General features: G+C 54.8%; 1 protein-coding gene across 2 annotated transcripts in view; it reads left to right on the top strand.

The window, feature by feature from the left end:
* The first annotated feature begins 306 nt into the window (after positions 1 to 306).
* The window catches only part of LOC111144287 (solute carrier family 6 member 20), a 31,775-nt gene continuing 8,568 nt past the window's right edge, over positions 307 to 23,513 (top strand). Inside the window, exons 1-8 of one of the 2 annotated variants that reach the window (XM_022498528.1) lie at positions 307 to 372; positions 445 to 574; positions 13,979 to 14,119; positions 15,879 to 15,970; positions 17,317 to 17,544; positions 20,232 to 20,342; positions 21,071 to 21,312; positions 22,201 to 22,363. In XM_022498528.1, the coding sequence (XP_022354236.1) occupies positions 454 to 574; positions 13,979 to 14,119; positions 15,879 to 15,970; positions 17,317 to 17,544; positions 20,232 to 20,342; positions 21,071 to 21,312; positions 22,201 to 22,363 (1,098 nt within the window). In that variant the 5' untranslated portion in view covers positions 307 to 372; positions 445 to 453. Of the gene's footprint in view, positions 373 to 444; positions 575 to 13,978; positions 14,120 to 15,878; positions 15,971 to 17,316; positions 17,545 to 20,231; positions 20,343 to 21,070; positions 21,313 to 22,200; positions 22,364 to 23,513 lie in introns of those variants that run through there. The other variant, XM_022498529.1, reaches the window with a different exon arrangement.

The raw sequence follows: 23,513 nt of genomic DNA, 5'->3' as shown, positions 1-23,513 counted from the left end.
GATGTCAATTCCCGCAAGGGTTGGGATGTCTGCGTGTGGCTCACAGCCGGTCCCCAGATGAAGCCCCGCACCCGGTAGGCACCCAGGAAACGATGGGTAGATCGCTGGGAGAACCTGACGGCTCTGAACAGCCGCGAAGCAACACGCGGGCCCCGAGGTGGAGCCGGAGGGCCCCGGCACCACCCTCTGCCCCGCCGTCCCAGGCGCAATCCCAGGCGCCTTCCCAGCGGCGGCGGCGACAGCCCGGCGGGGTGGGGCTCGCCGTCATCCATTTACCAGCCTCGCCCCTCCGGCAGGCGCACGTTAATGAGATTAGCAATTAAAAAGCGAGTGAGCAGCCGGGGCTGAGGCGCGGGGCCACCCCCAGGCCGAGCGGGCGGGTCGTCCGGGCTGCGGCGCTCCGAAGCAGCCCCGCGCGGCGCCCGAGGGGGAGCCGGCTTCCAGCTCGCGGCCATGGAGAAGTCGCGGCCGCTGTGGGCCAACCCGCTGCAGTTCGTCTTCGCCTGCATCTCCTACGCCGTGGGCCTGGGCAACGTGTGGCGCTTCCCCTACCTGTGCCAGATGTACGGCGGAGGTGAGTGCGGTGCGTGCGGGAGCCCCGACTCCAGGCCGGTAAACTGAGGCTCGCCGCGGGCGAGGGGGCACGGGGGTGCAGAGCCCGCCGTCCCGGACCCAGCACATCCCTATCCGCTGCCGACCTGTTACCCAAAACCGCCCTCCTGCGGCCTCTGCAACGCCCCAGCCCCAGCCCAGCGGCCGCCGAGCCTCCTCCGCACTCGGGCTCAGTGGGCCTCAGGAGGCTCCGGACTGTTTTCCCCCCGGGGGAAGAGGCTGACTTCTAGGGAGTAAAGCTGACATTTAAGTGTAAAAAGTGAGCAGGGAATTGTCTTCTTCAACAGAAACTCCTGCTACAGTTTTCAGATACGAAACATACTCCCAGCAGTTTGGTTTGAAACCGGTTACAAGGGTCTTGAGCAATTCTTAAAAAATTTTTTTATTATTAAAACACTGGTTTGAATTTGGAGCCACAGATGGCAGGAAAGGCAAATCATTCTGTTTCTAATTTTTCTTGTTTTGTTTTTTGTTTTGTTTTCTTTTTTGTTATTGTTTTTGGTTTTTTGGTTTGGTTTTTCAAATGTTTCCTCTTTTTCTCTGAAGCATCAGGGCGCATTTACTAGACAGACCCACCTACGCCCATTGTAGTCCCTTAACATTGTGGGGAGCTTGGGAACACCTTAGTGACACGCCAGGGAGCGTCTCTGCAGGCCAGCCTATCATTTTGTAAGGCTGAGAGGGCTTGAAGTCTCAGCATTAAAGAAGAGTTTTTTTCCTTGGTTCCATTTCTAGAATTCTACCGAAAGGAAATTATCAGAGGTCTGACCAAGGGTGGCGATGGAAGGACAGTCTCAGTCTTTTAATAAGAGTAAAATGTTAGAAACTTCCCAAGCCCTCAAGGAAAGGGATTTAGTCCAATAAGTTATGGAACGTCGGTGTGCAGCCGCTGGGATGGAGTTTTCAGAAACTTTCATAGGAGTTTTCTCCTATCATCTATTCAGTGGAGGGAGGGGAAGTTAGATTAAAAACTGTACATAAGGGGTGGTCTCAGCTATGTTTAGAAATAGGCCAGGAAAAGAGAATGAGAACAAAAAATACACCAAAATGTTAACAGTAGTTAGCTCAGGGTGGTTTTTCTTTGCCTTGGAGTGTGTGTGTGTGTGTGTGTGTGTGTGTGTGTGTGTGTGATGTTTTCTATAATCAGGAATGTTTTTTCACCATAAAGGACAATAAAAGATGTTAGACCAAAGTATTAACAAGATTTAACCCATTTAAGAAGGACCAAGACCTAAAGTACTGCTCCCCTTAGCCTCCTCTCACCTGTTCAAAAAAAAGAAAAAAACTGGCAAAAGGTTAACTCTCTGATTCCTTTTTTTATTAGAAGGGCATAAACATATCATAATTATGGGAAGGGTATGCTTTGCCATGTGGTATAATGGCTTCATAGCTGGCTTTTCAAAGAATTGCTTGTCAGGATGAGATTTCTGGGTCCTTCTGTGCTCAGCACACCTACTGCCCACAGTACCTTTGTCCTGGCTGCGTGGTTTCCACCCCTCGGGCCAGGTGAGCCCCACTGTCACATGACTGTTAATTCCTTGTTTCTAACAATACCATCCCCTGAATAGCCCGCAGGTGACGTGGGTTGGGTAGAGTAATTCTGTAATTGTATATATGTAGGGAGTTGCTAGGGGAACCGCAGGACTTTCAGGACCCGGAAGAGAAAAGAAGAAATCCTGTACCTGGTACAGGGTATACTCGGGCTGGCTGGGCTGGGTGGATAGAGAGAGATGGAGGATGGCTGATGGATGGGTAGACACTAAGGAGAGAGACAGGATTGGTGGCTCGCTGGGTCCGGGATGGACAAAAATAGGCTGGGCAGGTGGCACGTTCTCAAGGTCTAAGTATCTACAGAGTAAAGACCCAACAGCTTATCCTGGCCCAGCCAGGGCTTCATCACCTGACACCTGCTCCTCTTTCCACCCCATTTCCACCTGCTCATCTGCCAGCCCCACCGAATGTTCTAGACTATTCTGGACAGTTCTCTGTCAGCGAATGCATACTCCCTGCCTGCACACTTTGCACGAACTATTTCTTCTACCTGGGAAGCTGTCTATAGCCTGGAGGCCTCCTTTCTCTGCCTCCCATCAACCCCCGTGGTGGGAGTCAGAGGCGGCACCAAAAAGTATTTGTTGGACTGCTAAGCGGGATCCGTTAGAAACACATGGGGTACATGAGGTGGGGATGTGCGTGGTTTTCCCTGAGCCTTTCCCTGTCCAGGGGTGTTGCCTATTAATAAGTGATTTATGTGGCCCAAAAGCCAGGCCATTTGCAGACCCATTCTTCACCTAAAGCTAAAGGGTAAGCCAACCACATCGTGAAAGTCTCCGGAGGAGGGTTTTTCTCAACAGCACCATGACCCGCCGCCTACAGCCAACAAAGGGCTTATTTATAAACTACAGGGCCAAGTTGTGCCAAATACTTCCCAGAATAAAGAGGATTAGGGATCCGTGCTCCTTTCCACGGGGCTGGCTCTGTGCGGAAGGGGGTGGGGGTGGGGGCTGTGTCCTTCCTGCTGTCCAAGCCAGGTCCAGCACAAGGAATGTTAATTCTGAAGATTACATTTCGGGTACCAGCCGCCTCTGTGCATGCGGGCGCGAGAGGAAAAATAGCCCAGACCCTCACCGGGAACGAGTCAGCAGCCCTTGGTGACCGTGTCCGCGTCCAAGGCACTGTTGTTCTGGAAGAAATCCAGGATGCGAATGCATGGGTTCACCCGTGTAGAAAAGAAATGCACCAGCAACTGCTTTTTATACACATGTGCTAGAGTCATGGAAGAGACACCGACAGATGGGGAACAGTTGTGTGGCCGGTGGCAACGTGGATGATTTTCCCCCTAAGTTTTCTCTCTGTTCTATGGGATCTGTGAAGAGGATGAAGTCGGAGGACTGCCTGCCTGCATGGGTTCGATGACTCTCAGACGGGATGTCCCACTTCCCCCCTCAAAGCCCCCTCTGCTCCTCTCTGGTGCTTAGAGTGTAGCCTTCCCGGGATCCTGATAAATGGCAGGTCTCTGGCCACCGCCCCCAGAGATTCTGACTCAGGTACCTGCCGAGAGGCAAGGGCAGGATCTACCCTTCTAGCAAGGTCCTAAGTGGTGCTGATGCTGCTGGTCCTTGGAGCACACCTTAGACAGAGGTCAGGGGTGTTCTCATGCTGCCCCCAGGCCAGCAGCTGCTGGGAGTGAGGTAGCAGGGTGCTGGGAAAACGTGGAGCAACCGGCTTTTGATAGGAGAAGTCAGACCTAACTTGGAGCATCTGATGATTATCGCCGTGTAAATGCTCCCACCATGGCTGACGTCACACACTCATATCCTGGGACACGTCCCACCGTGAGGTCCCGGGATGCAGGGCTGGCAGCAGTGTGCGCGCCAGCTCCCGTGAGCTGGTCTGAGCTGGCGCTGCGTGCCCCTGCAGCCACAGCCCTCCCGGCCAGCGCCTTCCCCCCCGGACAGAGCCACAGCAGCTCAGCGTGCAGATGGACAGGCGGACGGCACCTGCTGTGGCTCGCCATACAGCGTGTGTGCGCACGTGTGATTGATGAATGCACGTTTGTGTTTCTACAGTTCTCCTCAGTGGGATGGAAACCTGAGGTTCAGAGGTTGTAGTGCATCGAGCCCTTAAAATTTCCAAAGTCAACTCCAGATAGTAGGTGAGAGCATGTGCTCTGTGCGTCTCTCGAGAAGCCCTGACCGCCGCTGTTGCTACAGGGGCTTCTAGACAAGGTGCTGGGAACCGGCTGGTCTGGGCTCTTGGCCACAGGCCCTCAATGTCCTCCTCCCAGCACCCCTGCAGTTGGTCCTGTCTGCCCCACTCAGAGATGGGAGACAAGTCCAGGGAAGAAAAGGGGGCTTCTGGAGGTGGAGCTGGGGTTTAGGCCATTTCCCTCAAGAAACGGAACTCTCCCCAGACCCCCTGGGGTTGGGGTTTCCTCTTCTGATAAAGGCAAGACTCCTGCAGAGGCCTGGGCCTCCCCCGCCCCACACACCCCTGCCCCTCCTCAGGACAGGACTAACCCTGCCTGGCTCAGGTTCCTTCCCCACACGGCCTGCTGTGACATTCAACCACAGCTTCCCCTGCACGCCAGAGGGGTCTGGCCGAGCACCTGCTGTCTGCTGTGTCCACCCAAGAGAAGCCCTTGACACTTGCAGGCCAGCCCTCTCTCTCCACCCCTGCCCTTCCCCCAAATGTCAGTGCCTCCCCCCTCCCAGGGGGGATACCCACACTCCTTGCCTCTTCCAGGACACCCCCTACTCCTTAATTTAAAAGTGTCTGTAAAGCCACGTCTTACCATGCATGGCACCGTGGACTCGGACGTGGCTCACCCCGGTCCCCGCCCCACCCCCGCAGGGAAGAAAGACCCCCAACCAGATCACAGCGTCCACCTGCCAGTGGGGAAGCCTCTAGCAGCCCCCCGAGAGCTGGACCGCATGCTGATGTCTGGGTCCCACCCCCAATTCCTGAGTTGGTCTCACTCCAGTCCTTACCAGGTGGCATATTAAAGCTCCGCAGGGGGTCCTGCTGTGCCATAGGGATGAGAGCCACCATCTGAGATCCTTCCCCAAACAGACACGAACCTAGAACATTAAACAGTCAACAAGGCAAACCTCTTAGGAGTTTAATTTCAGTTCTTCAGCAAGCACAGATTGAGGATCTTCTGCTGCTGGGGACAAAGACGGTCATCACCCTGGAGGACGCGACAGCATGGGAAGGTCTCTTCCACAAGGAGGGGCGTCCAGAGGGCTCTTCAGGAGGCTTGACTAGGTGCCTCAGGAGGAAGGACTAACTGCCTGGGAGAAGCCAGGAGGGCTTCTGGCTGGACAGATGAGTCTGAGCTCACCAGGTAGATTTAACGACAGGATCATTCTGGGCAGAAGAAACCATGTGTGAAGATGACACAGAAGGGTGTACATCTGAGGGGAATGGCAGGAAACTCCAGGTGGCCGGGAGGGCACACGAGGAAGGGTCCAGGAGGAATGCAAACAGAAGGGCCTTGACTAGCAGGTTGGCAAGATGGAACCGGCATAGCGAAGCCAGGATTCCAGGCGGGGAAGGGGCACCTTCAGACTTTACAGAGCCTACAGACGGACGGACCGATGGATGGCAGGACCGCGTTCACCAGGGAGGCCAGTGAAGGGATACTGCTGGCAGGAGGCCTGGGCGGGGGGTCGGATGGGCAACTGCAAGTTCTAGACCAAGGTGGGAGGCAGGGTAAGCAGGACTTCCATTTTTCGTACTTGTGTTTCTGTTCTTTATTCCCAAAAGTTGATCGGAGTTGACTCTACATAGACTTTTCTGGGAAAGCCCAGTTGGGAGGAGGTGACTGAGGAGGAGGCAGGCCATGGGGTTGGGTGTGCAGAGAACAGGACCGCACTCCTCAGAGGGTGGTCCCTGGACAGCAGCTTCCGCATCACCTAGGAAATTGGGTTCTGTACTCCTTAAACACACACGCAGGCACACACACACACCCCAAAAAGGAAAAAATCAGGGTAAAAAGTCCCTGTGTGGTTTTGGAGAAACAAAGGCATGGAAGTGGAAAGATGGCGTGAGTTTGAAAGCCTGAGTGAACTTCCCCTGAAAGTGGCTGCCTCTGGCTGTTTGGTGTCTTTGTGGGTCTCAAAGGACAGAGCCGAGATTTGCGGAGATAAATTTCATACAGAGAGGAGTTTCTTTTGTAGGGAGCTTCTTGGGTGTGGCAAACAGATACGGTACTGGCTGTGATCATTAGAAAAATAAGTAGCGGGGTACCTGGGTGCCTCTGCCTTCGGCTTAGGTCATAGTCTCAGGGTCCTGGATTGAGCCCCGAATCGGGGCTCAGCAGGGAGCCTGCTTCCTCCCCCCGCCCTGTCTGCCTCTCTGCCTATTCGGGATCTCTGTCAAATAAATAAAACCTTAAAAAAAGAAAAAAGAAAAAGAAGCAACTTGTTCTAGAAGATGTATTCGTGTGTGTGTGCGCGCACACACGCGAGCACATTGGGTCATAAATGTAAGAATACATGTTCATGGTAGAAAATTTGGAAAATAGAGAAATATGTAAAGAAATACAAAATCACCCCAATTCCAGTAGCCAAAAAGTCATGACTGTTCGATCTGGAGGCATATTTTATATGTAATTCCATGTCTTAATGATTTTACTTGCCCTGCGACAATCAGCGATTGTTTCCAAAATCATTTAATATTCTTTGAAGCTGTGAACTTACACGGCCCTTCGAGATTCTGTTTACAGACGTAGCACTAACTAATTTGCCCATTCTCCAGGGTGGTATGGGACTTGATCTCACAAACCTTGCAGGCTAGATGTCTGGGTAGTAAGTACATTCTCAACAGTTTGCCTCGGACTACAACAGTAGGTCTCCCGGCATGGAGGGTGGAGACCCTACCCCGCGTCCCCCGCTGATTACTAGCGTCTCCGGCCAGCTGTTGACCCTCCGGAGGGGGGCACCAGAGCTCCTTCTGGGAAGTCAGTCCTTTTTGCAGACATTAGCCCACTTATCCTTGTCAATGGGCTGCTGGGGCTGCCCGATGGGCTAGCTGAGAAGGTGAAACCCTCGAGTGTGGGCTTCCCGGGTGAGAGGGTCCAGGCGTCTCCCCTGCTGTCAAAGGCTGCTGTGTCCCTGGGTCCTCTCCTCCCCGCCTTTCTCATGATCTGGCAGTCAGGTCCGGGCCGGTCACCTGCAGACGGGGCTGAACGACCCGAATGTTCTGCGGGGCAGGGACACTCTGAGCCCACCACTGTGGCTCTTCGCTCTGTGGGACCTGGTAACTCACAAAACTTTTTTTTTTTTTTTTGCTTACAAAAGTTTTTTTTTAATGTTTACTGGGAACTAGGGAGCCCTTTCTGTGACACGGCTAGGGAAACATCTGGTAGAATTTGTTGTTCCAGCTGCTCTGTCCACGGCCCTCTCTGCTGCTTGGTTCTTTCTAGAGACCCAGGAGATGCACTTGCTGTCCCTGCCTCACCTTCTGTCGTTTCCGCTGTATCCTCTTCCCCTGGGCTACGGGGTCATTTTTCATTTTTTACTTACAACCTGCATTGGCTTTAAATTCATTTGCCCTATTTTTTCATCTTCATAAAATCTTTTTTCTCCTTAAATTGTCCTTTCTTCCTCATGGCCTGACGCTCTTCCTTAAGCGCTGTGTTCTCTTGGCTCTTAGAGACCAGCTACTAGAAGTTGGCTACAGATTTCTTCTGTGCGTGCTGGCAAATTGCTTTTGAAGGAAAGCATTTGCTTGAGAAGCCTTTAGAGGAGCCCTTGTGTCTTGATCCGCAGTGTATTATCCGGGGGCCAAACACTGCCTTCTGAGCGCTCACCCTTCCGAGGGAGGTGCAGAGCAGTATAGACTTGCCTCAGGTCCAGATTACCTAATGCAGCCACAAAATAAAGGGAGAGTTCAAAGGAGCCTTCTATGAAATTTTACGGTTTTAACAACGTGATGGTTTTAGCAACCATGACGAACTTTCCCAGACCTCTCCTGTCATCTCTCTCTGGTAAGAGCTTCACAAATTGCCCACCCACGTTGAACCACCCACAAAACCACTTACCATCCAGTGGCCATTCAGCAAACACCCACTGAACGTGCATTTACTTTATATCGGGCCCCGTGGTGGGAACTGGAGATTCCACGGTGGGCCAGGCAGACCCCGTCTCTGCACTTGGGAGCTGTTTTGGGAAGTGGGGGTGAGCGGAGCAGTAGACTGTGAGGGGGGCACCCCCACTTAGCTTTGGGTGATGTGGAGAGGCTCCTGGAGGAAGCTGTGTGCGTAGAAGGTCCAGCGAGCCTGAGGGACTCTGTCCTGCATCCACCAGATACCCACTGTGCTGGGCTCTCTGCTCTGTTCCGAGCAGACCAGCGAGCGAGGGCATCCCTGCTGTGGGGAGCAAGGCAGCAGGCAGACGCTGGAATTACAGCATCATGTCACAGGAGTTACTGCTCTGCTTGGAAGGTCCAGCGGGGTGAGAAGTTGGAGGGTCTCTCTGGTGTGGGGGCCATGGTCACTAAGGCAGACCGGGAAGGCTCCTCTGAGTGGGGGCAGGTTGGGCAGAGAAATGAGAGAAGGGAGAAAACATTCCAGGCAGAGGGATCAGAGAGGGCAATTGTGTAGAGGCTGGACCAGCGGGAAGGGCCACGGGGCTCAGGGGCGTGAGGGAGGCCACCAGCCTGGAGAGGAGAGCAGAGCCCTGGGTCTCAGAGCCAGAGGCCATGGGAAGGAGTGTGGGTGTTATTCTAGGTGTGAGGAGAAGCCAAGCAGGCTTTGACCAGGTATGTGTGGGAAGGGCAGAGAGGGACACAGTTGGACGATCAGCTGTCAGGGGGGAACTGTGGAGTGGACGGACACCAGGAAGACCAGCCCCAGGACACAAGCATGCTCACTGGGGAGGTGGCAGTAAGAGCTCTCCAGGCTCGGAGCTGTGTTTATATCTCAGAGTAGAATTGTCCTCTGTGACTAACCATTCCCCACGCCCAGGGTCGTGCAGACACACACAGGCCGGTGCTACCTGACCTATCTCGGCACCCCAGAGCCCTCTGAAGCTTAAGGACGAAGAAGGAATGATGGAATTCGAGGGTCGCCCATCGGCAGCCAGCACGACGACAGGTGTCTCCCACAAGAATCCTTAGGGGCTGCTCAGTCTGGCGGGCAGGGGTCTGATGGGAAACAGGAGGGTGATCTCAGCTCAAAATACCTCCCAGCAAAGTCACATCATCATTTCCAGGGGGGCAAACCCGTAACTTTCTGCAGAGAAACCTGGCAGAGCCTACCTTGACCAAGTGAGCCAAGTGAACCCACCCGAGAGCTGGGCAAGGCGGCATCATGTGCCCCTGGACAAAGACCCAGGTGGCTTCGGTGTTCCTGCCAAAACCCAAAGCAAGGGACATTCCACAGAAGAACTGGTGAGGATTCTATGGCAGGTCAAGGTTGTGAAAGACAAGGAGAGCCCGAGAGGCTGTCCCAGTTTGAAGCTGAGTGAGGGTATCCAGCCTGAGACGCCTCTCATGATGGTGAGGCCGGAAGGAGGATGGGGGTGGGGGAGTTGGTCAAATTGCAGGAAGGTCTGCAGGTTAATTTTTGTTTGTTTGTTTGTTTATTTAACACAGATCACAAGCAGGCAGAGAGGCAGGCAGAGAGAGGGGGAAGCAGGCTCCCCACTGAGCAGAGAGCCCGACACAGGGCTCGATCCCAGGACCCCAAGACCATGACCCGAGCCGCGAAGGCAGAGGCTCAACCCACTGAGCCACCCAGGTGACCCAGGTCTGTGGGTTAAATCCTCATGCTGCTGCCATGTCACTCTCCTGGTTCTCCTTGCCCTGGGGTTATGCAAGAGAATGTCCTTATTTTTAGGAGCAGTGTGATGAAGTATTGAGAGGTAAAAAGGGGGGGTGCAAAAACCGAAGTAGTACGTAGAGCAGTGAATTCTTTCTCTCAGTTCTGTGGGTGCCTGGGGATTTCTCCAGGCTTCATCAGGTCTGGCTGTTGTGGGGATGTCGGCCTGCAAGTCCTCCCACATGGGCACTCAGCATGGAGTTCGATGGGCCTTCGGTTCTCCTCCTGTGGCTTCTCATCCCTGGGTCATGGGAGCAAAGGATTTTTATCCATCTCTCCCTGACAATGGGGTCTGCTCATACTAAGGCAGGATCAGAGGAGAGAAGTCCGTGGAAGAGGGTTGGTCAGTGGACTCATTTTCAAACTCATCACAAAACTAATTTTTCTTTTCTTGAGATACGCAGGAAAGTAAACTTTTTTTTTTTGGTGTCCATTCTAAGAATTTTGATAAATGTTTGGTTGCATTACCTCCACTGCAGTAATGCCCCTTAGAGTCAGCCCTTCCCTTCCCGACCCCCAGCAACCACAGATCTGTTTTCTGTCCCTGTGGGGTTGCTGTTTTCCAGAATGTCCTATAAGGGGAATCATACAGTGCGGAGTCTTTCAAACCTGGCATCTTTAACTTAGCATAACACTTCTGAGAGTCTGTGGTGCTGTAGCATGGATTAGTAGTTTGTTCCTTTTGCTGGCTGAGTAGTATTTCATTGGATGGATGTACACAACTTATCCACTCATCTAATGGAGAACCACTAAGTTGTTTCCAGTTTCTGATGACTCTGAACGGAGCTGCTATAAACATTCATGCAGAGGTTTTGATGCGAATGTTGTCGCTTCTCTAGAGGAAACACTTAGGGGTACGACGGCTGGGGCACACAGGAAGAGTGTGCTTAACTTTATGCGAAACTGCCAAACCCCTTTCCAGAGCGGCTGCACCACCTTCCAGGCCAGCAGCAATGCCCGGGAGTCCCCCCAGGTCCTCACCAGCACTCGGTATTGTCAGCCTGGTTTATTTTAGCCGTCCTGATAGGTGTGCAGTGGCATCTCACCGTGATCCGTATGCTTGTTGTCACAATGAACACCAACATTGAGCATCTTTTCATGAGCTCATTTGCAGTTCGTGTATTTTCTTTGCTGAAACGTCTGTTCAGATCCTTTGTACTTTTTTTGAATGGGTTCTTCGTTTCCTCATTGTTCAGTTTGGAGAGTCCTTTACAAATTCTAGATGCTGTCTTTGTCAGATTTGTGTTTTGCAAATGTTTCTCCCAGTCTTCAGCTTGCCTTTTTCATTTTCCTACCTGTGTCTGTCACAGCACAGTTTGAAAATGAAATCTGACTTACCGTTGCCGTCCTTCATAGATAGTGCTTTTGATGGGGTAGGTGAGAAATCTTTGCCTAGCCTGTGGTCAGAAAGTTTTTCTCCTGGGCCATCTTCTAGAAGTTTTATAGTTTTGAGTTGTGCATACGGGTCTATGATCCATTTTGAGAGGTATTGGGGGGGGTGGGGTTCTAAAATGTGAGATACGGGATGAGATTCATCTTTTTCTGCATTGGTGTTCAGTTCTAACACCACTTTTTTAAAAGATTTTATTTATTTATTTGATGGGGGTGGGCACAACCTGGGGGGTGGCGGCAGACGGGGAGAGGAAGAAGCAGACTCCCTGCCAAGCAGGGAGCCCATTGCAGGGCTCAATCCCAGCAACCTGGGATCATGACCTGAGCCGAAGGCAGAGGCTTTACCCCACTGAGCCACCCAGGCGCCCCTCTAAAACCATGTGTGGAGAAAACGGTTGCAGAGTGAACTCACGGGGATCATGTGTTTGGATAGTTGGAGGATGGGAGGGGAGATAGAAATGTCTGATGGGCAGACCCCGAGTGTCCCTGTGACCCTGCCTGGGCACCAGGTCTTTGATTTCCAGCCTCCCCATGGGCCATGGGCCATCAGGCAGGCCCTGTCAGAGAGAAAATCTGCCATGGATCTTACCAGGCCTCGTGTGGTTACTGTTTAACACCTTGGGTGCAAGTGAGCTTTTCTTATGACAACTGAGAGTTTGAATGCTGTTCCAAGCAGGTGATGTCCATGCAACCTTTGTTGTTAGGTTTGGGGTGGGTGGGGACCCCCCCCCACAACAACACTGCCTCTTGAACTCCCTGCTCCAAGAAGAACCTGGGGAGATGCCAAAACATGTTTCAACAGGGCAGGATGGGAGGAGGGCCTGGTAGAGACATCAGCACAGAGTCCAGAAGTGAGAGGGGAGCATGTGTCGTGGGCCCCAGTGTAAGTGGGGAGATCAGAGCTGGGAAGGCGAGGCCTGGTGGCGATGGCATAGTCAGTGCCTTTCTCTCTGTGGTGGGAGATGGCGCTGCTTGGACTCTGCTTGGTCTTGGTGCCAGCGATCCTCTTTCTGGGATTTCTGCCCCGAGGAAAGAACCGAACACGTGGGCCAGGCTTTGTCCCACTGCTCTGTTTAGGATGACAAAGGATGAAATGAGTCTGGGCACGTTTTCCTAGCAGAACGCCAGGCAGCTACGGGGGGGGGGGGGTGATGCACACGGACATGTTGCGGTCGGGAGAGGGATCGTGAGATCCCGCCGGGGGAGAAGAGGGAGCTCGGGGGCTCTGTATGTACAGTGAAGACATTGTTGCAAACATTAGACGTTCATGTAAGCATCTATATTTCATTCTTTGACTTGAACACTTTTGCAACCAGTTCCTTCTGTAACCAGCCCTTAATCCCCGCAGCTGTAGTGTCAGGGTTTTATTTTAATCAGGAGTCCTGCCCTCTTCTCCTCCTGGAACCTTTTGTCAGGTCCCCTGCCAAGGAGCTGGGAGCCCAGGGGGAGAGATGAGCAGGGCTTCAGAGAAGGAGGGAAGGAGGGGCGGGGCTCCCAGGAGAAGCAGCAGGGTGAGGCCCTGCAAGCAGAGGTGAAGGGAGCCCCCAGCAGGTGTCAGCAGTGGGGAGGGCTTCCAGAGCTACGGCCACACCCCAGGCTCCCCACTGTCATCACAGGCATTCATCCGCTGATCCCTGCTCAGGGACCCATGAGTTTTAAATTTGTGTTGGTGATAGTACTCTTCATTAAAATAAAATTTTAGACCGAGGGCCCCTGCATAAAACAGATACACATACAATAGAGGTACTCTGTCAAAGAAGATGGTGGTCTAGGCTCTGTCTGTTGGGGACCCCTTGTCTCCCCACACATACATCATTGGTTGGTACAACAGAAGATGGACTAAGGTTTCTGGCAGAGGAGCTGGGGCAGCTGAGGCATTGAGAAAGGCACTCAAGGGGCTTGGGACAGTGGCAGTTTACTACCTGGGATGGAAGTGTTTCAACGTTTTAACTAACAAGTCCACATGTCATCCACGGACAGATGGTTGAACAGATGGATGGATAAGTAGAAAGATGAAAAGATGGAAGAATGGATGGACGGATGGATGATGGATGGTTGGATGGGTGAATGGATGAGTGGTTGGATGGTAGATGGGTGGATGGTTGGGTGGATGGGTAGGTGGATGGTTGGATTGGGTGGATGGATGGGTGGGTGGATTGATGGACGAATGGAAGAACACAGATGGATGAATGACAGATGGGTGAGAGGAATGAAAGAACAGTGTGTTGGGGAGCCTGGGTGGCTCAGTGAGTTAAAGCCTCTGCCTTCGGCTCGGGTCATGATCCCAGGGTCCTGGGATCAAGCCCCGCATCAGGCTCTGCTCAGCAGGGAGCCTGCTTCCCCCTCTCTCTGCCTGCCTCTCTGCCTACTTGTGATCTCTGTCTGTCAATAAATTAATTTTCTAAATCTTAAAAAAAAAAAAAAAGAACAGTGGGTTGTGGAACAAGGTAGAAAAGAGTGAAGGCAGAGGGTTAGAGGATGGATGGAAAGGTGGAAGGATGGGTGGGTGGAAAGGTAGAAGGATGAATGCATATGTGGAAAGACTGAAGGAAGGAAGGGAGGGTGGCTGGAGGGATATGTGAATGGAGGTCCTGCAGGCTCCAGAGTGAAACGTGTTAGTGATGGCCTGGTCTTGGCTCTGGACACCCGCAGGCAGCTTCCTGGTGCCCTACTTCGTCATGCTCATTGTGGAGGGCATGCCTCTCCTGTACCTGGAACTGGCCGTGGGGCAGCGCATGCGGCAGGGAAGCGTCGGCGCCTGGAAGACCATCAGCCCCTACCTTGGTGGTGTCGGTAAGTGGGTCCTCTCCCATCTGGGGCCCCCTGGAGACCCCCTGCTGTATCCCGGACACTGGGGGGTGGGGGTGGGAGCCCACGGGCAGAGCAGCTGGAGCAAGGAGCCCGCACAGGTTCTAAGAGCAAGCCCTTGAGGGTGGACTCACGCCCCGGGTTGGGGGGCTGTAGAAAGCCAGTAGAGAGGGCAGGATTTCTTACTCGTGTGCCGCTGAGAAAGGGGGGATGCATACCCACTGGGGAGCGGATGCCACATTGCTTCTCTTTTCCGGGCCTCCGTTTGCTCTTCTATAAAAGGAAGCTAGCTGCCCCATCAAGGAGCTGTAACACAGGGTCCAGCCAGCTTCCATTCTGGGAGCTCCTCTAGGTACCTGTGCCTGCACGTACCTGGCACAGAACAACGTCTCCCACTCCGTGAGCACCGGCTCCGTGCCAGGTGCCTGCCGGTACCATAGATGCTTTACGGACCCACATGCTCTGGGTCATAGCACTGAGAGCCTGTGGGATGCGTTGGTCCCTCCATGCGCAGAGGCAGAGCCTGCATGCCCACCTCCCCTGAGAGACTGCCAGCGGGCATCCGGGCACCTCTTGGAGATCGTTAACCTGCCCTGTGCAACCCTCACGTTTCAGGGATCCCTGGGCGCTGCAGGAGGGACTTTGGCCCACACGGGCCACGGTGTCTTGGGCTCCACCCTCCCTCCCCCAGGCAGGAAGGCAGGCAGGGGCACAGGGTGGTGTTTTGGGAGCAACAGGGACATACATGGGCCTGGGATGTAGGCTTTGTGCAAAAGCGATGCGCCCGTGCCCTCCCAGACCATCTCCAAACCCCAGCGGCCTCCTTATCCTGAAGGGCTGTTAATTTTTAACAAGGCGGTGTGTGGTTTTACCATGGGCCCATGTCATCAATTGCAGAGGGCTTCTCCAAGGTGGCATTTGCTGCCTCAGAGGAAAGCTACCAGATGCTTATGCCAAGCCCAGGTGCGGGAGAATGTTTAACCACTGGCCCTCGAGGAGGGGCGGGGGTAGGGAGGATCTGGCTGTAGCGTTCACCAGTGCCCCTGGTGTAAATATTTGCACTGGTGGTGGTGGGGAGGGGGCTGCAGACCTTTCATGCAGTGTTCCACAGGGCAGGGGTGCCTCTGGGGGGCTGGTGTGGGTGGGTGTCATGCACCCCTGCCCCGGGCCCTGCAGGCTGGCCAGGTCAGCGCCAACCTGTCCCTTCCCCTCCTCACACCCCGTCCCACACCACTGCTCCCTGCTGCCATGAAGCCAGGCTGGGCACAAGGGACCCCACTTGAGGGGAGCCCCAGGGGACATCTGTGACCTCCAGCATCGGGGTGGCACTGGGCAGGTGAGCAGGCCACTCACACTCCGTGCTGAGCCCATGCCTGCCATGTCACAGCTGAGCGCTCTCGGGCCATCTCCCTGCCTCATTTTCTCCTCTGGGAAGTACGGGTAATAATGCCCACCCCCACCCACCCGTGACCACATTGTTGCCAAGACCTAAAGCCCAGCAGGTGCTCGACGTCGCACCTGGCACTGAAGTGTGACAGACTGGCATTGGACTCACGTTCTCAAGGCTGGGGAGTGAGGTTGTGGGGACGGACTGGCTCTTAGAGAGGGGCCACGGGCGCCTGGCCACAGCTGGCTCTCCTGCAAAGCGGCCGGAGGAGGCTTTGCTGTCCTGGTGCAGTCACTGGGGTGCGTCCCGGGCTGGTGGACACGGGCCAGGCCTCAGCACCCCTCTGCCTCCTCCTAGGCCTGGCCAGCGTGGTGGTGTCCTTCTTCCTGTCCATGTACTACAACATCATCAACGCCTGGGCCTTCTGGTATCTCTTCCACTCCTTCCAGGTGAGTCAGCCCAGGTGGGAGCAGGAGCCACCCCCAGGGGGCAGCCTCTGGGGCTGGGGTCAGGGGCAGGCCAAGCACCCCACGCCAAGCGGCGGGCTCCTGCCGTGGTGTGCACGGGCGTGCGTGGGGCTCCGCATTCCCTCTGAAAGCTAGGACCCCTCCACCCTCCACAAAATACTGAGCAGCACCCCTGGAAATCTATGGAGAGAGCCCCTGGGGAGGGATTCAGCCAACCCAGCAAGACAGGAGGGGAGCCCTTCCTCCGCCTCTGGTTCACCCCCCACCCCTCCCTGCTCCGGTCACTCGTCCTCCCAGCTTTCTGACTCCAGGCCGAGCCCCCACTTCTCCCTGTAGACCCGAGTTCTCCTAGAAGGACCATTGGCCCCCCTGTAACACAACAGGGACTGCTCCCAAAGATAAACATTTTAAACATGTACTTCGGAAGATAGTCGCAGCGGGCGCTCATGGTAGTGATTGGGAGGGAGCTGAAAATCACAGAGAAGAGAGAACCCCGATTCCTCGCGAGGTGCTCCTTGTGTCCAAGCCAAGAGGGGTCTTCGCTTCTGTGGCCCGTGCTCAGGGCCTTTCATCAGTGCCTGCCTGTCACTCTTGAGGACCACCCCCCACCAGCCTCTGCCCCCTCTTGCCCTCCAGCAGCCCCCTTCGGTCTTGGACAGAAGGTTACTGGGCAGATGCCACACCCTTTGCCCCTGACCCAGACCTTCAGAGGACAGACACTGTCCCCAAGTTCTGAAAGTAAGGCAGGGCTGGCCATGCACTGTGGACTAGCCCCAGCTTGTGGGGCCGCTCTCTGGAGCACAGGGGCACAGCCTTGAATCTTTGGAACCCCAAGTAATGCTTGGGTGAATGACCTCAATGAGCGGGACTTGGCATCTACACTCGGAAGATAGTACGTCCACACCCCACTCTGGCCTCCCTGGTCACCCCACTGGAAAATTCCCTGTGTACATCCTTGACACAAAGGACTCCCTACTCTGAGCTTAGTTGCAGCCGCTCATCTCCCTGACTCCACAGCCTTGCCCATCCTCCACCTTCTGGGTAGAAATAGCAGCTCCTTGTATTCTCCCCATGGGTGACAGTTCCTGCTCCTCTGTGCAGACCTATCATGTGTAGTTGGGCAGGTCACGCACTGAACAAGAGGCCTCCAGCTCAAGAGTTGCCGTGTACATCGCCGGTGTTGCAGATCTGTATTGAGCTTGCGATGCCTGTCTGTGCCCCTGACCGGCCCTCCCGTTCCCTGCCCAGAATGGCCGCTACCAGGGCCATTCCCATCCTCCCCACTCAGCCCTCACCTGTCTATATAAATGCTTCTTTTGATCCCAAAGGATCCCCTGCCGTGGTCCGTGTGCCCACTGAACGACAACCACACGGGCTACGACGAGGAGTGTGAGAAGGCGTCCTCTACCCAGTACTTCTGGTACAGGAAAACCCTCAACATCTCCCCGTCCATCCAGGACAGCGGGCACGTGCAGTGGGAGCCGGCGCTCTGCCTCGTCCTGGCCTGGCTGGTGGTGTACCTGTGCATCCTGAGGGGCACCCAGTCCACTGGCAAGGTGGGGATGGCAGAGCCCCTGCCCGGGCTGGGCACAGCCAACGGCTATCTTCCGCCCTCCGGGGGTGCGGGTGCGGGGGGACACTGGGCTGGGGGGGGACACTGGGCCGGCGGGGAGGGTATGGACACGAATCACCTACCAGACCACCAGGCACATGGCCAGTGGTGCTCTAAGTTGCCATCTCAAAAGGAGGACTTTTCCACTGCCTAAAAAGATGAGCGTTTCTGTGCCAGCCAGCCCCACGTCCATACCACCCAAGGGGCGCCAAGCAACTAGACAGTGAGTTTTCCCTTCCCTGGAGATGTCCCCATGAGGCCCTTGCCGCTGGCCCTCCAATTTAGCGGCGAGGTTGGTGTCACCCGGAGAACCTGTAGAGAGAGCTCTGATATCTGACTCCTCCCTGCCCCCTGCCCGGAAGTCCTGGAGTCATGGTGTGGAGAGGAACCTGAGCATGGGTTGATGAAAGCTCCCCCAGGTGATTGGGACTACAGCTGAGTCTCAGAACCTTTGCTCTAAGCTGCTGTCAGTGACCTTGCAGAGCTGTCCCGCCGGATGGATGAACCTTCCCTCGTTGGTGCCTCCCCAGGCTTATTCTCCTGTGGGGGCATGGATGCTCTTTGATCTGCCCCATGGAGAAAGTGTTCCTACAGTCTCTCCAGCACCTGGCATCTTTCTGGAGCTGCAGCAGATGCCCTACCCTCCCCCTCCCAGGGCATGCCCTATCCTCATACTCGGGCACTCGTCCTACCTGATCCCTTGTGGGTTGGGTGTGCACCTTGTCTCCATCTTGGGGAGCCCTTCATAGTAGGGTTCATCATCCCACTCACGTGAGGCATCGAGGGGCAGAGGGACCTGCCCAAGGGCACCAACCAGTGAGGGAGGAGCCTGGGCAGACCCAGCTTTGCCCCTGAAACTCCCCAACCTCTTGGTTTGGCGAATTACCTTCTGTTTGTTCTTCCCGGATTTTCATGACATAATTCACCCCAATTTTCCCTTCAGAAGGTCCTAAGAGGCCACCAGTCCTCATCCTCTTGACCACCTGGGTCGCCTCCTGAAGCCCCACCATGTTTCTCTCGATGCCGCAAGACCAGAACTGCTGGTGATATTTTAGGTGCCCTGTGATGACCCCAGGGCCATGCCCATCCCACGGCCAGGCTGAGGGACTAATGAGTCCTTTCTGGAAGAATTTAGAGCCTGTAGCTACTCATGTACTCAAGCTGTCCCATCTTGAAGTTTGGCTCATAGTTTATGCTCATAAAAAAAAGTTCTTTGCAATTTGTCTTTGCCAGATTATCATGAACGTGACAAAGATCTGAGGGCAGTGTCTATAAACTTGGAGATTTAATGAGGCCATCTCTTTTCGAGAGCATTTATAAATGTGTGAAATGAGGTCATGTCCTGCCGTGAACTTCTATTTCCTCTGTTCAAGCCACGCCCCCTCTCCATGCAAAAGTACCCCCGCAGCTTTATGGGGGAGTAATTCGGTTAAAAACTGTGTACTATTTCCTGGCCTCTTCTCTTGGAATCTCCTTCCCCCCATCCCCCAACTTCAAGAGTTGTCGTGGATGGGTCAAAAATGGTCTCTCCCCATGGTGTAGGCTGGGTCACCTGTCCAGCTTCCCTGATGGGGGAGAAGTGAGCCCAGAGTGCTTCTGGGAAACTTACTGACCTGAGAGGAAGGGGGGAAGTTCCAAGGGCCTACCCTCAGTATCCAGTAAGTGTCCACCAGTTACGGACATTGGTTACCCCTTTCCAGTTGTCCTCAATGGTCTTCAGCTCACTGGCCTCCTGTCCTTGACCACATCTGTCTCCATCTTGCTCCTGGATTATTTTTCTATCAAGTCAGCTGGCTTGATGGCTCTTCTCAAATTAAAACGGCCTCGAGAGGAATCAGTGATAAGAGACAGGCCCCACCTCTGCCTGCTGTCCCCGGGGGATGAGCAGGTGCGAACCGCTCGTCTGGTGGCCTCAGAAGGTTCCAGGCAAGATGGTGCCACACCTCAGCAGGAAATGGGGGCTGAGGGCGAGCCCATCTGGACATGGGCCTCCAACCAGATGAACCCAACCTTCAAGCAAACTGCTTTTGCAGAAAGAATTTTGCAAAATACCTCTGTGCTTTCTGTAAAGAGACTGTGGTACCTACATGGGTTGATTCCGAGAAAAAGTGCCTGGTCTGGATGGACAGGCGCGCACCTGCAGGTCCCGGTTTGAAGGTCGTGTAAGAGTTTGCGTCGGCAGGCCAGGGGTATGACGCTGCCGAGCCACCGTGGAACCCACTGAGCTCGCGATGCCTGTCAGCAGGGAAGGATTTGGTTGAAGAAAAATGCCACTCATGTGCAGAAACAAAGTCAGATGATTGAATTTCTGTCATATTTCGGATAGGGACATTGTCCCCACACCAACATCATCACCTTTCCAGAGCCCTCATGGCCAAGTTTTTCTTGGGTCTCAGTTCTGTGGAGAAATGCCATGGCTGCAAGCCCCTGAGGGTTTTGTTTTTTTTTTTTTTTTTTTTTTCCCCAGCCCAAACTCAGAATCATTCCAGTTGTCGATAGCCTGAATGCCCGAGACAGAGTGGCATGCTCTATGGGGACCACGCACGGGTCTGTCCCAGGGACAAAGGGGCCCGGTGATCGCGGGTCGCAGGGAGGCTGACGCTGCCCTCTGCCGCCCTCTGGTGCCCGCAGGTGGTATACTTCACCGCGTTGCTGCCTTACTGCGTGCTCATGATCTACCTGGTCCGGGGCCTCACGCTCCACGGAGCCACTAACGGCATAGCCTACATGTTCACGCCCAAGGTACGGGCTGGAGGGAGGGGTACCCCCCGTCCTGCAGGGTGGGTGGAAAGGCGGGGGAGACCCAGGGAGGTGGGAGCAGTGTGGGTTACCTATGAGCGCTGGGTCCTGTCCTCAGCCAGGCGGGGGTCCTGTTCATGCTGGGAGCACTGAGTTTTTTGTCCACCCATCCCCCTCATCCTCCCTGCACCCCAACCGACTATGGCCTTGGCCTCATGTCTGGCCTCGCACATACCCTCCTAGCAGCCTGTGGACCATATGATTTGTCGTCCAACAGTCTGTCTCCCTCACCCCTTTCCCTGCAGGGTATTCTGTGATCCCTCCCCAGCCCACCCGCTCCCCTGTGCCCCGCAGCCAACCCTCCTCTGTCGGCAGGGTGTGGGGAGATGGGGGGGTCCTATTTCCTTTGGGACAAAACAAGTTCTTCATTTAGCAAATCTGGTCCCTGGAAACAAAAGGACTGGCAGCGCCCCCACCCCAAAATGCCCCCCCATTCCAGATGGCTCCCAGTGTCTTAAGTTAACTTCACGGTGGACTTTTCAATTGCGCACGTCCGCTGGGAAGGGTGCCACAGAAACCGGACAGGAGCGATGTGTGCGTGTCAGCCGCTGGGGAGTTGATGGGCTCCGGCCCCCAGCACAGGTGCAGTGGGTCCCCTACTGCCGGGCCCTCCGCCCCCTACCGGCAGGTCACGGGTGGTTCAGTGGCCCCCTCCCCTGCCGGCTTTGCAGCTGGAGCAGCTGGCCAACCCCAAGGCCTGGATCAACGCGGCCACCCAGATCTTCTTCTCCCTGGGCCTGGGCTTCGGCAGCCTGATCGCCTTCGCCAGCTACAACGAGCCGTCCAACAACTGCCAGAAGCACGCCGTCATCGTGTCCCTCATCAACACCTCCACCTCCATCTTTGCCAGCATCGTGACCTTCTCCATCTATGGCTTCAAGGCCACCTTCAACTACGAGAGCTGCTTGAACAAGTAAGCCCATCCCGGGCCGTGTCGGGTGGGCGGGGTGCGTCCACCCAAGCTCCCCCCAAGGGCCGCTGGGAAGAGGTGGGCGCCAGGAAGGCAAGGGGTGAGGGGCAGAGGGCACTGGCTTTGCAGCCCTCCATCCAGGGCCCCAGCCTGGGCGCCCCTGCCTGAGGGGCTGAGGGCAGTTCAACAGACAAGCCTTCCTTTCTTCTGCCTCATCTCCCTGACCTTGGAAGTAGTCTAGCGGCTCTGTGGGTGAGTCCTGAAGAGGACAGAGTCTGCTCTCTGTCTCCGCCTTCCCAAAACACGACCACCCTCATCCAGATCCCATGTGGGAGTCACCGGCCACAGCTGGCTACTTACAGATTTAAATGGGGATGGATTTATATAATTAACTCAATTTTAATTAAATTAATTAGTTGATTAAACGTTAATTAATCAAAGCAGTTGTGATTTTAAGTTAAATTAAGTCAGTTAAATTTCTGTTTAAATTGATTTCCACTTACATGTAAATGAATTCAGGTCGGTTTCTCCGTTACACTCCCCACATTCAAGGGCTCAGCTGCCACAGCACCCCCCCCACCCCGCCCCAGAACATTCCCATCATCCCAAACATTCTGGAGGAACATGCCGGCCCAGAGATCAAGGTGGCTTAGCTGGGTGGGTTGGTTTCTCATCTCTGGTCCCACTTGAAGCTCCTTCAAAGCCATTCAAAATCACACACACACCCCCACCCCTGCTAAACTTTAAAAGGCCACAGATCTACAGATTCCCGTTGTTGGAGAGACCCTGCCCCATCAGAGGGGAAGGACCCCCAGCAGCCCAGCTTCAAGAGGGTTCCGTGACCGTGGCCTTTCTAATCAGCCAAGGTCCACCTGGTCCTCTGCTCGGCAGGGTGATTCTGCTGCTGACCAATTCCTTTGACCTGGAGGATGGCTTTCTGACCGCCAGCAACCTGGAGCAGGTGAAGGGCTACCTGGCGTCCACCTTCCCTGGCAAATACAGTGAGGTGCTCCCGCAGATGAGAAACTGTAGCTTGCAATCAGAGCTGGCCACGGTAAGGCTCGGGCAAGGTCTCGGCCGGCTTCCCTTCCCCAGGAGCCGCCCACAGGAGCAAGTGCAAGCCGGTGGGGGTTCTGCAGTCAGCCACAGGGTCGGGCCTGTGTGTCATTTGCCAGATGGAGTGACACCTTCTTTGCAAAGCAGAGAACACCTTCTTTGCAAATGCCCATGAGTTGGGGGTGGGGGGGAACCTGCCGGTTCATACCCAGCGGGAGGCATTTGACATTAACTTTGGTCCTCCTGAATCCCTCCCACGGATGCTGCATTGGAGGAACCCGGGGCCTGGAGCTGTTTCCGTCACCATCATGCTGGGATCATGGGCCTTCTGGTCTAAGCCGTGGTTAGAGATGTCTGGCTTCTCAGCCAGCCATAGCTAAACAGCCTAAGGTAACTGGGGTATAACCCACCTGCCCCCACCAGACCCCTTCTCCTGTGGCTCAGGAGCTGGCTGAGCCCACCCCATGGAGGCTGCACTTGGTGATTGGCCCCTGGCACCCTGTCAACGCGGGCCACCTTCCCAGGGAACATTGGCTCTGGCTCGGGCAGTCGGCTTGCATCACTGTTATGGATCGGCTCATTTCACGCACAAGGCAACACTGTCCTTCCTGGCTCTCTGCTCACCCCGGCCTGTGGCCTGACACCCCCTTCCCGCCCCCCACCCCCCGCTCCCCAGCCCCCAGCCATCAAGGCCTTGATCCACTCCCTTTGGGCCTCAGCTCCTGTTCCGTGTTCTCATTTCAAAGTTCCTTTTTGTTTGGGGGCCCCTGGGAGCTTTCCGCCCTGACTTCTGGGCTTGGCTCAGTGTCCGAGAATGAGGGGGTGACTGATGGCTTCAGACTGTCTTTCTCTATTGCGTTCGTTGCTGGGTTTTCCCTCCCCTGTGATGCCTTATTCTCTGCTGTTTGGAACTGATCTAGCGAATTTCTCCTCTTGAATTTGTCCTCTGCCTTTTTAACTCAACCAGGTCTGAAATTCAACAGGGTCTTGACTTCCCGCCCACCCGGAACAGGGACTGTAGTTTTAAATACCGCCTGTGTCCGCCTCTGTCCTTTTCTCAGCTCCTGTGTTGGAGGCTGTGCTGTTTTACACGACAGTGTGTGTCTCTCCTCGCCTTTGTGCCTTTTTACCTGTTCACCATTTCCTCT

The sequence above is a fragment of the Enhydra lutris genome, unplaced genomic scaffold, assembly GCF_002288905.1.
Source record: "Enhydra lutris kenyoni isolate GAN:26980312 unplaced genomic scaffold, ASM228890v2 scaffoldscaffold10, whole genome shotgun sequence".
Taxonomy (NCBI): Eukaryota; Metazoa; Chordata; class Mammalia; order Carnivora; family Mustelidae; genus Enhydra; species Enhydra lutris.
Note: the sequence above shows the minus strand (reverse complement) of the source record. Positions and strands in the feature narration are given on the sequence as shown.